We start from the raw sequence: 15224 nt of genomic DNA, 5'->3' as shown, positions 1-15224 counted from the left end.
TTCTTAATGGTCTCTCTTCTATTTTCTAACACTGTTGAAATACTAGAAAACAAAAAACACAACGTCATCCCAGATGGATAAGTATTTATCCATCTCTGACAGCAAACTGCATTCGAGTTGGCTAATGCAATAGCAATGCCTCCCCCCCCAAAATGTAACATTACATCTTCAACTCAAGGAAAGTTTAAACACACACCAGAAGAAAAAAGAAATACCCTACATTAATAAGCCAGTGCTTTTTGACTGCTGTCCAACCACAGATTGTCCTCACAAATTTGGTATTAAGATGTGCTTTCAAAGGCACGTAGGGTGGTTTTTCAAAACAGGACTGAACCCTAGCATCATTTTTAATGGGTAAAAATGACCCACTATATCTGGGTGCTCATTAATGTATTGTACCAGCAAAGATCTGCTTCATCAGAAATTCTAGTCAATTGACCTAGGGAAGTTAGGAAGACTTAGCAATCCTACTTTTTCCAGTGTGTCCACATTCCCAGGAGTGAAAGGATAAAGAGGCAATAAATGTTATGGCTAGAGAAAATCTGCTTATCTGTTCAAAGTAGTAACTGCTGTGATAAGATGGTTTGGGAATGTTAAAACAAGGGTATTGTGGACAATCAGGCCATGCAAAAAACAACAACAAAGAAAAGTCAAACAAAATTTCAAGACATGGGTGGGATGAAAAACTGAATATACACAGTTTTTTATTGCAAGAGAAATACAAAGTAGATATTGCTGGAGCCATTTGGTCCATTTACTGCTTCCTTAGCTAAGTGCTGTTATGTTAAGAGCAAGCCTGTCAAATATATGAATATTTTACTCTACATCTTTAACATTTCCGCGGCTGCTGAATAATGCACAGTCTTCTGGGCAGTATAATCTTCTCCAGAGTGGGCCGCGGCTTTTCATGTTGTGAGGCTGCTGCTGGAAATTTATGTCTGAGCTATAAGATTGAAGAAAAGGGAAAAGTTAAGAATATGAACGAAAGAATACCTGAATACAAACCATCAGCATTAAAATTCAACTGGGCAGAAGTGGCTTATTAGTTCTGCACAAACACCCCCGCTTTTTTTTTTTGTCTTACAACATTAATAAAACACAACCGTTTCAGCAGAAACCTTGCAATTTAAACATCAAAATGGATAAAAGAAATAAAGACCCATTAAGAGAAAATGCGGGTGGTGATGGTGGGAAGAATTATGAAGCTAACAGACTGAAAAACAGAATTTTGATACCGAACAAAAAACACACACACTAAACAAACAAAGAAACTTCCCACACATGAAGAACATTTAGTTCCTTTAAATAACATATGGTATGGAAGCAGCAGATGATGAGGGGAACAGACATGTGATGGTCTTTGCCTGCCCTCCCCCCTCTCTCCTCATTTTCCCCTTTCATGCCCCCAGTGCCTGATACAAAGGCACATAAACACTACCTCCCATCCTAGGGGAAAGGACAGGTTAACAATAGGAAAGGAAGCCTGGGAGGTGGCTGCTAGGCTAGGATGCATTCACACGGCAGTTTACTCTGTTTCCCCAATGTTTCCCCACCTGGCAGTTTACTCTGTTTCCCCAATGTTTCCCCACCTGACTTCCTGAAAACTATATAATCCATTAATCCGATTCCAGGAAAAAAAATTCTGTTTGAAGCGGCAAAATTGGGGCGGTATACCATTATTTGACAGTTCTTCCCTGCCATTTTCATGAGGGAATCATGGGGGAACAGAAGCACACATGTGGAGAAATGATGTCCAATGACATTCGTTGTTGGGTCACACCATGCCCTCTGGTGTGAATGAAATTCAGTGTGATGCACCATTATATGAGTCAAGTCACATTTTTATAAGAAAGTAAGTCAGAGGTGCCAAATCACGCTACAATTTTTGTTGGGGGGGCCTGTAGCATCACGACACGTGTATGACGTCACATGCACGACACTGCGATGGAGCTGGGGCCTCTTTCCATGGCAGGAAGAGGAGACAACCACAGAAGCTGTGCTACGCTCAGCTCTGCACTCAGCCTCCTCCTCTGCACCCCCTAATCGCTTGGAACATTGGAGGGACCTGCCCCCTCCAAATAAAATTTATTGTGGGGGGCAATAGCTTGGCACACATGAGATGCTGCCCCTGCAATAAGTGCTGCAGTGTGAAAGGAACATTAGAAATTGAGACAGAGCCACTAGCATTATGATCAGGAAAACCAACACAATGTTCACCACATCTAAAAGCACCCTTGATGTTTTCTAATTCTTTTACTATGCTCTGGCTATACTGTCAGCTAAGTGGCATCCAACTCTGAAACCAAAAACAAGTGGCATTAGCTCCTGCTATCACTCTCCTAAGGAGAGACACTTGTTTGTTGTGTCTGCCTAGCAAAGCCCACCATAATCACACCTTGCTTTTGACCTGCGACCGACTAGTCAAGGTTCAGCTTCCTTAAAAGCCCTTTATTTTCTGGCTAAGCACAAGTGTTAGGGTAAACAAACAAACAAACAATAATAATAATAGCAAGGAAGAAGATACCCGACAACTCATTTCAGATAGCCCTCCAAGATCAAAATGATTCAACTTCTTATGGGAAATAATCACATTTCCCCAGAAAGTCAGTGCTATTTTTCTAGAAAAAGAGGTGCCGGAACTTACCATGAATGCTTCCCTGGTTCTCTTATAATGGCAATGGCGCCTACTTGCGAGGTGCTGGAACTGAGTTCCAGCAAGTTCCGGCTGGAGAAAAAAAAAGCCCTGAGCAAAGCTATTGCTCTCCGAGCACTTAGAAAAGTGTGATATGACCAGAAGTGATTTCTAAGTGAAGGTGACTAGATCCTGTGCAAATAATATGTAGCAACTGTGCAGCATTTGTTGAACTGCAAGACTGTTGTCTAGAAATGTTCTAGTCATTTCAAGTTTGGTGAGCGGAGGATGCTGTGCAGGGGGGAAAACAACGATTTTAAAAGTCACATGAAAGAAAGAAAGAAAGAAAGAAAGAAAGAAAGAAAGAAAGAAAGAAAGAAAGAAAGAAAGAAAGAGACTACACAGCAGATAGAGAGATGCACTACAAACTCTCTTCCTCCTTCTGAAAGAATGTTTTAAAACCAACACACCCTTCCTGAAACATATGCAAATGATAGACTTAAAGTGGTACACTGATCACTAGAGCATGTGCCAATTGTGCCATTGACCAACCGCATAGCAAAAAGACTTAATGCCAAAATACCAGCCTTCAAGCTGTTCTGAACTTTCCCTCATTTGTAAAAAAATGTCAAAAAGAAATTGTCAAAAAGACACAAGGAACTTAGCTAGATGAAAAAAAGTATTTACTGTTTGAAGCAAAACAAACAAAACCCCAAACCCAAATTAACCCTTCTATTTATGTATGCTACTACTGCGGCCCGTGTTTTGTTAGCCCCAAAATGGAAAACGAGTGAGGTCCCAACTGAAGAAGAATGACAACTTAAGTTGACAAAATATGCACAACTCGCAGACTTAACATATAGAGTAAGAGAACAAAAACAATATATATTTAAAGAAGATTGGAAAATGTTTATTGAATATACGGGAAGTAATTGTGTGCTGCTGAAAACACTGGCAGCATTAAGAGAAATCCAACAGTGTAAACAGGTTTTGATGGATGCAATAATGGAATACTGGATTTTGTAAAATATGCAGGGATTTATGATAAAATATGCCGTTTTTGTAAAATATGCAGGGATTTATGATATGTAAAATGAACCAGGGAAAGAAAAGGAGGGAAGTCACTGATATCTTGAGGATGTAAAATGAGTATTTTAAATTGTAAAACAGAAAGCTTAATAAAATTATATACAAATTAATCCTTCTTGCAATGTACTAAGGCTTCAAATGGCCACACACAAAAAATAGATTAATTCAGTTTGTTCATATTTAGCAAGCAAAAAACATCAAGTGTAGAGTGCAGTTTGAGCGGTGCCATAATTATTACCAGTCCTGTCTTCTCAGCAAGTTCTGTTCATCGGATGAGACCACATTTTGCTGTTTCTCAGACAACAGAAGCCATTGGGGTGTGTGTGTTAATCCTTGATTCTCCCCACATTCAGCACCCATTCAAGATCTAACAAGCAGCTTTGTGACGTTTTAAAACCCAACGTATTTATTGTGGCATAATCTTTAATGGACTAGGGTAGACTTCATCAAATACATGAAGAGTTATCCTCAGTTGGAATTGTGTGTGCATGTGTATAAACTCAAAAAAATGGTGAACAATGAGGTCTGATAGCCATGAAATACAATTGGCCCAGTTTGCACATGATGATACATCAAACTAAGTGTGAACAAGCTAAGTGTGGACAAGCATACAGGTACACACAAAAAGTATTCATGGCCACTCTGCTCCTTTAGCCCTGCTGCTGACACACTCCCCAAAGTCTAGCCATAGCCTGGTATAGTGCTGTGTTCAAACCCTGACTCCTAGTTTGTCTTCCCTGGACAAACCATGAACCCAGGTTGGAAACAATGCTAAGCTAAACCATGGCTTAGCTCTGGGAAGTTCAGCAGCAAGACTGAGGAAAGAAAAAAAGTTGCTGCAATTTTTGCTGCAAGTACCACATACTTGCCTGTTCACATTTACCCATGGTTTGGGCTTAGCAATACCATGGTTTGGTTACAAACGCACAAGTACAGTGTCCATTCACAGTAGCAGTAATTCGTGAGTACAAATTCCTGGCTAGTGCATATTACTGCTTTTGCAAATACAGTATACGTTTAACCTTTACAAAGAATTGTCAGAAAATATACCTTCCCTTTCATGGCCATTTGGTCCCGCTGCTTCCTCTATACCCATGTATTTTATATTTCTGCCAATTAAGGACAATACCTTCATGCATCTGGTGAAGTGGGCTCAAGTCCACAAAAAAATCTGTCATGCTTTAAAGGGTCTCAAGGCTCATTGTTGATTTTGCTACAACAGATGAAGACTGCTACCTTTTTCTGAAGGTTTCTTTTTTAAAAATAGTCATTCAGGTATAACTTATATACATGAGAAATCTTGAAGGCAACTTTGCAATATGTCCTGCTCATGTGTACTTACTTTAACCAACGCATCTGAAAGCAGAATACTCATGCTTTGCATTTTTATGACATTAAGAGAGCTGTGGAGGAAGGAAAAGAAAGTTAATGAGGGCTTTAATCTTCCCAGAACCCTTCATGCTGTATGTTAAATCCCCCCCATCCTACCGTAACCTGCAGAACAGTTTGCTCTGTTTATATTAATTTAGAGACAACCTAGATGTTGCATTAAGCGTGTGTCCTGTCCTTGTGGGCTTGTATCCTGTTTACTAAATAGCAGCTGCAGTGTCCACAATCCAGAATGAGACTGATGGTAAGGGAAATAATTTAAATCCCTTCTTCCTGGTCTCGATCCAGACCCCCACCCCACCCCCACCCCGCAACAGCTACTACATATGTAGTAAACAAAAACCAAGCACACAAGAGCTAACCCATTGCTAAATTTGACCCTCAGTCAAGTCATTGTTAATCTTTCATAGATCACTGTGTATTATTTTGACTTTGAATCAAATTGTGCCAGCAGGGTATAGGAAAGAGATAAGTAACATATTCAGTGCTCCTTTCGACATAATCAAGGTCTAAATCAGAGGACTGACCAAGCTCTGAGAGAGAATAGCACCTAGATGAGTAAGATGAAAATACAGTTTCTCACCGCTTGCAGGACACAACCAAATCTATATGTCTACTTCAAGTGTGTAAGAACCAAAAAACACATGTACTTCTTACTTCCAAGTATTCTACATACCGTAATTTATATGTAATATTAACCGGTTCTTACTTATGTAGAGATTGAACAGACGCGTACAAGGTGCAACTGATCTCTCATACATGCAATTGTATTAGGGCTGAATGATTTCTGGGATGCTATTTATTTAAAGCATTTTTATCCTGCTTTTCACCCCACAGCAAGATACAAATGCCAGTTATGAGACAGTTCTGCCCTTAGGCCTTCAATTTAAAAGACACGACACAAAAGGAAAAGTAACAGAGTGAGGAAGGAAAAAAAGAAAACTTAGGCACTGTCTCATATTTAGGGAATTATTTTATGGACAAGCTGAAAATAAAAGGTTGCAAGAGGAGGAAGGAGCCTAAAGTTGCTGGTCTTTCTGTAAAGTTAATGGGAGAGGCTCTGCAGAACCATCTCTCTCTCTCTCTTTCCAACAGCCTAGTAGAATGGCTGGGGTTCCTGTCCCAGGGTAACAAATGGTGTAAACAGGCTCCATTTGTGCAGTGAAGCCAGAAGATTAAGCTACAACTGAGCCCCTGACAGATTTCAGCAAGCACATCTTAAAATAGTCCCCCCCCCCCGCCTTTAATAGCCACTTCCTAATGGCAGCAGGTTGTTTTATAGGCTTTTTGCTTACTAGTTCTGTGCAGAGGAAGTGAACATTATCAGCTCAGTTCCAGGAATAGTGTTTGCAAGGTGAAAGGAAGACCACAATGGGGCTTTTTTGTGCATGGGTGGTTTTACTATAAATAATAAACATTTGCCCCAGACGAAAGTAAAAAGAGGATTTTCCACACAATTGCATTATTGGCAACTTCTCAAGGCTGCCAAAGAATTTTACAAGCACCTATTTCCAACATTCTATGCACCTCATTTTAGATAAAAACAAAACTGTATTAATTTTGCCTCGTGCATCGTATAAGTCTTCACTAAGCTATCCCACCTTTGTCACAAAAGTCTGCAAGGCCAGTTATTTATTGTGCTATTATCTGAAAGAGGAAAATGCAGAACAAACCAAGAGATTATTTTGTATTGATTCTGGAATTCATCCTGATACTAAGGCTGCAATCCAAACTCCTTATTTACTGTGCAGAGGAGGGAGGAGATTGGATGTGGCCAAAGTATCCCTCCACTCAGCCTAAAACAGCTCCGACAACCTGTGTCTGTCTGTGGAATGATGCCAGTGTCTGGCAAAGTGTCCTGTCTGTCAAAACGGCATATGTGCACAAGTTTACCAGTTGGATTCCCACTGGTACGAGCCTGGAACAGGCCCCAAATGGGATGTTCGGGGAGCATGGAGGGTCTGAGCTGGCCTGAGATCCATTAGATTCTAAGCTGGTCCCACCATCATCACTTAATAGCATCAGACATCATCCAAACTATTGTAACAAAGAGCAGGGTTCTTGCTATCCCCACCTTCTGCCCCAGTCACCATGAAGAGCAGGACTTCAGATACAGATACACAATTCTGCCATGCTTCACTGCTGCCTGACGAGGGTTAGGATTGCCCTACTCTGATGTAAGCCTCTACTGGCTGGGCAGCCACAAAGTCCTTGCAAGAATAAAAGTTGAGCATGATTTGCACTGTTCAAATTTTTGGGGTGTGTGTGTAAAACTTCCTGTGCATGATTTTTCAGCACTGAATATATTTTATTTTTTTATCAGGTTTTCTTTGCTTTACCTTCATTGCTTGCTGCAACAGTATTGTTTATATAGATAGATAGATAGATAGATAGATAGATAGATAGATAGATAGGTATAGGTATAGATATATAGATATATCTCTGGGGTTTTTTTATGATACAGCTGTATATTCATTCATTTTTTAAAAATAGATAATAAATAAATAAATGAAAGACATCCTCTTTCCCCCAAACCTGAACTTATTCACTACCTAGTCATTCCAATTAACACCGTTATAAGTCACTAACACACACATACCTAGTCTTCTCTCTCCCTGGGATTTTGGCACTTTTTTCAACAGGTGCATTCTCCAGCTTCTTGGCAACTCTCATACCTCCAGCTTTGACTGTAGAGGAAAGCAGTGATAACATGTGTGACTGGCAGATAACACCCAAGCAATTGAGCTGTTTCACATTATGCAAGATATACGTTGCCAAATACATATTTAGAATGGTGGGCAAGATACAGATTTTAATTCACAAGACACTTACTCTGGAGCACTTGCAGTCCTCAAGGACACAGGAAGTAGCCTTCCACCAGGTTAGACCATTGGTTCATCTAGCTTGGTATAGTCCAGGCATCCCCAAACTGCGGCCCTCCAGATGTTTTGGCCTACAACTCCCATGATCCCTAGGTAACAGGACCAGTGGTCAGGGATGATGGGAATTGTAGTCCAAAACATCTGGAGGGCTGAAGTTTGGGGATGCCTGGTATAGTCCATCACTGACTGACAGCAGCTGTCCAAGATCTTTCCCAGTCCAATCTGCCGAATCTCATAGCTGCCCAGTTTTCCCTTTTCTCACGAGGAAGCCTATTCAGCATAAGGGAAAATCCCTTTAAAAAAGGGATAACTTGGCAGCTATGCTGCCGATGTTACGGAATGAACCATCTAACCAACATTTACAAAGCATGTGCTCTTCTTATCATTGAACTATTGCCCAGGTGTACAGTGGGTCTTAGGCTACACTGTTAACATGATCACTTTAATTTGATGAAGAGAGCATTCATGAATTTGTATGTACTGCTTCCAGGTTGGTGCAAGCTAAGTTGTTTACATGCCATTCGCAGCTATGATATTAAGCCACTTTTACATCCATGCACCAACAGAAAGGTGTTTCCTTGTGTTCGTATCCCACACAGCTGCAGTAAGGGTCAATACCGTAGTCTCTTGAAAAGACTACCGTAATTAATTTGTGACTTTGCCCTCCTATCAGTAGGGGGGAATGTAGGTGGGGAAGACCCATAATACAACTGCTGTCCCGCACATTTGTACAGTACTGCGGCTCCCATGCATCTTAAGAATGGGCATGTTGCACTTATTTAGAAAACTTAACAGTCCTTGAAAGGGTTTGGCTAACATTGCAAAATATGGGGAGAGGAGATTTATCTTCTAGTATTTTTGCCTTCAGTCTCAAAGTTTCTTTGCAACCTTAGGTTAGATAAATCATATAAAAAGTAGTAGTAACCAGGAGTCTTCGGGGTTCTAACAAAACCTTTTGTAGTCTAGATTTGGCCTCCAAGAAACCACCTCTGCCCATCTCAGATCTGAGCATACCCCACAACAAATAATGTTTGCATTTATCTATCACAAATAGTTCAGAATAAAGAGGTATTTTTGTGCTGGTAGGATGCATTTGACTGACCGCATTATCCCAAGTAATAATTATGTCCTGTTAATGTGCCTGTCAATTATAAAACCAATTAGCAGTAATTAAAGCTGCAGATGACCTGGCAACAATAATTTCAATGTTGAGCAATGTCAAACAAACTCATCTTTAAAAGAACTTAAAGATATTTCAGATATAATTTTTCTTTTTTTTATCTTTGTGCTCTATGTAAGATAAAAAAAATTGTCTTATGAGGCTATGATGGATGTTTTAAGTTGGAAAATATGCAATAAAAATTATTTTTTTAAAAAATATATATATTTCAGATATAATTGTTGAAATAAATTACTGTTTTTCCATGTCATACAAGGCATTAAATCTTAAAACTGCCAGATTAAGCAGAGACTTAAATTTAACTTGGGTTAAATTTCCTCACACGAAGGTGTATTTGTAACCTTGTACCTCTGCTGCCTTGCTGCTTAGACATGTGTTTTTTGGGAACCAAATAACCTTTTCATTTGCCTTTTTTAAGGTGTCTTATCTGCACTATTGTTTTCAGTTTTAGTTTTAAATGGAACCTATTCCATTACGTATTTTATTTTTGTTAGTCACCTCAAACATTTCTGTGGAGAGGCAGGGTATAAATTTATTAAGTAAATAGTACCTGGGCTTCTTCAGAGGAAAGAGTGGGAAATAAACTGAATTAATAATAAACAAAGAAACAAAATAGTTCTGGATATGAGATTCAGGCACAAGAGTAGTTAAAAGAGGTGAAATGCAGTTTTCATTAGACATTCAGATATGGAAGACTTGGATTGATTTAGTTCCTATTAGGAAAAAAATGCTAAAAAATTTACAAGCTTTGATCGATTCCTGGTGCAGTTAGTAAACTAATGCCTATTTTCATCGTCATAACAATCCTGCAAGATAGGTCAGGCTGAAATGTACTTACTGGCTCTATCTTCATTCCTTGAGCAGGGTTTTATTTTATTAAAATATGGTACATTATATTAAAGATTTTCTTTGGTTACAAAAGTATGTGCAATTGTCTCTTTTTGAGATTGTCTTGCTCCTAATCCAGTCTTCTTCACCATCACAATCTCACACTCTTGTTTTCAATCACAGCCCAATTATTATTATATAAATAATAATTCTATTATTCTATTCTATAAATTATTATTATTAATAATAATTTATTTATTGAATTGATATACTGCACTAAACCTGGAGGTCTCATGTAGTTCACAGAATAAAATCAAAATCTAAAACCACAAACCACATAATCAAAATAAAAACAACAACCCAATAACCCACCTAACACCCACATTTTAAAAGGGCATAGGATGTCAATTAAATCAACCAAAGGTTTGGTTAAAAAGGAACATTTTTGCCTGGTGCCTAAAGGTGTAAAATGAAGGCACCAGGCGAACTTCCCTGGAGAGAGCATTCCACAGACGGGGAGCCACTGCAGAGAAGGCCTGTTTTTGTGTTGCCATCCTCTGGTCCTCTCGAGGAGGAGGCACACAAAAGAGGGCCTCAGAAGATGATCTCAGGGTCCTGGTAGGTTCATATGAAAAGAGGTGGTCCTTCAGGTATTGCGGACCTGAGCCATTTAAGGCTTTATAGGTCAAAACCAGCACTTTGATTTGGGCCTGGAAACTAATTGGTAGCCAGTGCAGTCAAACTAGAATTGGTGTAATATGCTCAAACCGTCTTGCTCCAGGGAGCAACCTGGCTCACCACTAATTGGTGGGAACCAAGAAAAGTAAAAACACTTGTGACTTTTGAACTGCCTAGAGATTTGATTCTTAGCTAGAGAAAACATTGGTCTTTACACACAGGGCAAAGTGATGACTGGGCAGCCGCACTTTCATATTTTTATCTAGGACAATTTTGTTAGCCACCTTGATTTTCAAACACTTCATCAACAAGTCGCAATACCACTAACTAACCACTGTTACAAGGAAGCAGCCAATTTCAGGAGTCACTGCAGTGTCCACTACTAATTAAGATTAACCAGTGCTATTTTTCTGTAAAAAGAGGTGCCGGAATTCACCATGTTTCTCTTAGAATGCCAATGGCACCCACCTGAGAGCTGCCATAACTCACTTGAGAAGTTCTGGAACCCACTTGAGATATCGGAACTGAGTTCCGGCAAGTTCCCCCTGAAAAAAACCCCTGGGAATAACCAAAACAATACTGTTAACTACAAACACCAGGCCAATAACTCTGAAGCCTGAAGGTTTCTACGTGCGTTAGAAAAGACATCTGAAGTTTGAAGCAACTGAGGAGTAAACAAGCTCTGTTACAACCAAGCTTCCAAATGGGAGCAGCTCTAGAGATGCAGAACTGCCTGTACTGAGAGAATAACAGCACGCGTGCACGGCCCACTGTTAAGGCTTGCTAGTTTAAGTGTTCTTTAAATCACACTCAATGGGAGAGCCGCCTCTTGCAGAGATCGCGCTCTGGAGGCCTCGCGCCGAGGTCTCCATGAAACTCGCTCCCACCTAGGTGCATTGCGCACCGCCTCCTAGTCAGCGCGGAGGGGAGGGGACCTGTCGTAGTTTCTAATGACCCACTTTGCCTCGTGCGCAGTTCGGCCTTCGTACGCATCTGGGGAGGCGGGGAGGAAAGCTTTTACCACAGGATGACATAACAGCTACACTTACAGGGCAGCGAGAGAAGCACACGCCCACCAAAGTGGGCGGAGAGAAGGAGTATTATTGCGCCACTGTTTACAACCTCGAGACTCGTCTTTTCTCCCCCTACGGTTTTTTTTTGGGGGGGGGATAAATTCCAGTTAGGCGACACACAAAAGATTAGGAGCCAGTAACACCATGCCTCATTCCTATTGGCAGAGTCGTTCAAGAAAACTACGGTTTTCGTTGTTGTTGAGGGAACAACAACAAAGAGGGCGGGGTTTTGTGCTGAAACGCACCAAAGGCAAAGTTGGCAGTCCTAGCCCTGCTTACCTATCCTTGCAAACCTGAATGCATTCACTAGCCCCCTCCTGAGTAAGCGTGGTTGCTGTACGGCTCTCCACCCACCCCAGCCGCCGACAAGTCACCGCCAGCCCGCAGCTAAGCTTCCCGCCCTACCTCCGAGGACCTGCCTGCTTACCTGCGGGGGAGCGCCCCACTTTCAACGGGGAGGCCGGCGCGGACATTTCAGGCTTGGTCATCATGGCTATCCAAAGCGCGCAATGCGAAACAAACGGGCGATGCTACGGACTGCGTACTGCTCACTCCGTCGGCTGCTCCTCCTTTATGGGGAGGAGGCAGTGCGGAGAGGAGGGGCGTTGCTGCCAGCGGTGGAAAGGGGCGGGGAAGGGGAGAGAGAGCTAGAAAACTCTTGCCAGCTTCTAACTGCTAAAAAAAAACACCAAGAGGAAAAAGGGGCTGGGGTTACGGTACTCTGAGTTTGGCCTTGAAGGTCCACAGCCAGTTTGTAGCGCGCAAGCTCTGAGAGACATAAAGGCGCGTGTGCGTCGTACATCTCCCCTCCCTCACACAGGAAAAAGAGGGAAACACAAACGTATCAAGGCAGCTTAAGTGTCAGTGTAATGTAAATATTCGCGTTAATTGCGTTATTTGTGCTTGGGTTTGTCTCTCTCCGAGTTGCCCATCCCTCCGTCCGTTGATTTCTGTTCAGAGTTGGAATGCCAGCTGTAGTGGGCCAGTTCAAGGCCACAGGCTTCTGGCATGACTCATTCCCACACTTTCTCAGAGAAATGTGTATGTGTGTAGACAAATAAAAAGCCACCAGCATCCAGCAGTTGGTTTAAACAAAAAACAAATAAAGCCACACATCCACAAAACATAATTTTATTAATATAGATTTTTCAAGATAACCTACAAAAGATAACCATAAAACATATAAAACAGCAGTCTTGTGTGGAATCTCTCTTCAGTTTGAGTCTCTCTTACCATTTTGATCATGGGCCTGGCCCTAAATCAACTCAAGTAAACAAATAAAAATATATAACTGACCAATCACATCACAAATAACTCGGTTCTGTGCCCCCCCCCCCACATAAAACCTGGCTACGTCCATGATTTTGATTACAACCTCCTAAGACCAGGTTTGTTATTAGTGTAAAGCTTATGATGCACCAGCATCTCTTCATTCATGTATGTAGTGTGAATAATTGTCTTGTTACCCAAGGCAATAAAACATTTTACTTTGAACCATGTGGGCAAAGAGCTTCTCTTTACTGCCAACTCTCCAGTGGCTGAAGGGTGAAGGTCCTGAAGGTGTGTTACTCTGATTGTGTACATTGCCACAGTATAGGTGTGATCTTAAAATGTTTTTCCTAAGCAGACAAATTGCCAAAATAAATAGGAAATTGTATAAATGAAAATTTGGTAGCATCACTGTGGCCCTTATTATAATGGCAGCCACTAAAATTTTTGCTGTATTTGCTGTTACCAGTTTATTTTGCTCCCCAATCCCTGAAGTTTTTATTTTTGCTAACTTTGCTGCAGTAAATGTGCAATCTGTAGTTGATCTCCTTTTGCTTTTGAAATCTTTATGATAGTATTTTAGTTTCCTGTTTATTATGTTGCTTTAAATGTATACTTTCTTGAGTAATGTTTTATTCACAAATGTTTTACTTGATGTTTTAATGCAGGCTGTAAATCGCTTTGAGTTTTTTCTTTAAAATATAAAGCAGCATAGAAATAAAGGGGGGGGAAAGTCACCTAATAATCAACTGGATGCTCTGGATGAAGTAACAACAACGAGGTAATTAACTCTTTATGCAAATATCTATAGAAAGTGAGCCAATGTTTTAGTCTTGCCATCTACACACACACAGCTTCAGAATGGAGTTCTCTTGAAATGACTCCCAATGACTTAAGGCTGTGCATTCAGTTGTGCACTTAATAAAGTTCTTCTATATTTTAGAACAGATTTTGTAGGCAAGATGCCATTGTGTCAAGAGAACTGCTTGGAAAACAGTCAAACCTGTGACACAGTTTTCTTACTGTATTGAAAACCACAATACAGTATTTGGAATAGGGGGAAGTGCTTATGCGTCTCAAGAGGCTGAGATCCAGACAGGCTCCCCCTCCTTTTTCTCCAAGGAGCTCAAGGTTTTGTACATGGTTCTAATCCCCACAACAACCCTGTGAGGTAGGTGAGGTTGAGAGTCCTGGAATATTTGCCCGCTGCCTTGCAGGCCTTTCCCACCTGGCCAGGGACAGTGGGACACTGACTGACTCTGGCTACAAAAGCTGAGGCTGCTGAACTGACTGTAGGGCTGGGGTGTTATTTAGGGAGTTTTGCAGGTGTGGGAGAGATGTTTACTGTTATTGCTGTTAAATTTTTATCTTTATTTTGGATCTCACTATGATTAATGTGGAAATTGCTCAATTTGGTTGTGCATTTTTCTGATGTTTGTTATGTTGTAATCATGTTGTGAGCCACCTTGAGCATGGTTTGAACTATGGAAAGGCAGCGGTGATGTGAACCCTCATCTCCCAGGTCCAGTCCAACACTCAAATCAGTACTCTACACTGGCTCTCTGTTAGGGTTGCCATACTTCCGGATATATACTGCATACTGCAGCTGCAAGCAGTGTCCATGTCAGCAGTGTCGGTTTTGCTCAACAACTTTTTGAAATATGGTTTGGTTTAGAATTATGTGGAAATTGGTTGAAATAGTTTGTCTGTTGTCTCATATCCTACTTCGTTCTTGGGTCCTCATTTATATTCAAGCAATTTCCTTTCATTTGTTTTTCTTTCTCTGGTATTTTTCTCATTTCTCCCCCCAGAGCCTCTATGCCTCTATTTCATGGGAATTATTTGGAGAAGAGAGTCAAGTTATGCATTCTCTCTCTCTCTCTCTCCCCAGATCCCTCAGAACATCTCCAAGCAAAGCAACAATATGGAGTCTCGCATGACTCCAAATGCAAGCTGTCCTAAAAAAATGGAAGAACTATGTGCCACTCATATGCTCCAGCTGCTGTTACTAATTAATTGCCCCCCTCCCCCCCACGTGAATGACTTGCTCTCTCCTTTGGGGACTTTTGGGAATGCTTCAGAAACACAATGCACATCCCCTGCATAACTGCCATCGAGAAAGTAACAATTGCTGAGTGTGTTTGAGTGGCAGATATTCTATAATAAGCACAACTAGGTCTGCTATGAGATTCAGCATTCTTAAC

General features: G+C 40.9%; 1 protein-coding gene and 1 long non-coding RNA gene across 2 annotated transcripts; both read right to left on the bottom strand.

The window, feature by feature from the left end:
* Nucleotides 1-674: 674 nt before the first annotated feature.
* Nucleotides 675-12337, bottom strand: DAPL1 (death associated protein like 1). The gene is made up of 4 exons (XM_035132048.2): nt 12179-12337; nt 7710-7797; nt 5064-5124; nt 675-943 (listed from the first exon to the last, which is right to left on the bottom strand). Exons 1-4 carry the CDS (start codon nt 12240-12242, stop codon nt 830-832), a joined length of 327 nt encoding a protein of 108 aa, XP_034987939.1. The 5' UTR covers nt 12243-12337; the 3' UTR covers nt 675-829.
* Nucleotides 1013-5057, bottom strand: LOC132592795 (uncharacterized). The gene is made up of 2 exons (XR_009558308.1): nt 1590-5057; nt 1013-1553 (listed from the first exon to the last, which is right to left on the bottom strand). It is a non-coding gene; the product is annotated as an uncharacterized LOC132592795 (long non-coding RNA).
* Nucleotides 12338-15224: the final 2887 nt, after the last annotated feature.

The sequence above is a fragment of the Zootoca vivipara genome, chromosome 1 (assembly GCF_963506605.1).
Source record: "Zootoca vivipara chromosome 1, rZooViv1.1, whole genome shotgun sequence".
NCBI lineage: Eukaryota > Metazoa > Chordata > Lepidosauria > Squamata > Lacertidae > Zootoca > Zootoca vivipara.
The sequence above is the reverse complement of the archived record's forward strand: the minus strand, read 5'-3'. Positions and strand labels throughout refer to the sequence as shown.

Excerpts from the sequence above, each read along its gene's own strand:
- DAPL1 (XM_035132048.2), bottom strand. The coding sequence starts at position 12,242 with ATGATGACCAAGCCTGAAATGTCCGCGCCGGCCTCCCCGTTGAAAGTG. Across the intron at positions 7,798-12,178 it reads AGTGGGGCGCTCCCCCGCAG|TCAAAGCTGGAGGTATGAGA; the intron begins GTAAGCAGGCAG and ends TTTCCTCTACAG. Across the intron at positions 944-5,063 it reads TTTCAGATGCGTTGGTTAAA|CTCAGACATAAATTTCCAGC; the intron begins GTAAGTACACAT and ends TCAATCTTATAG.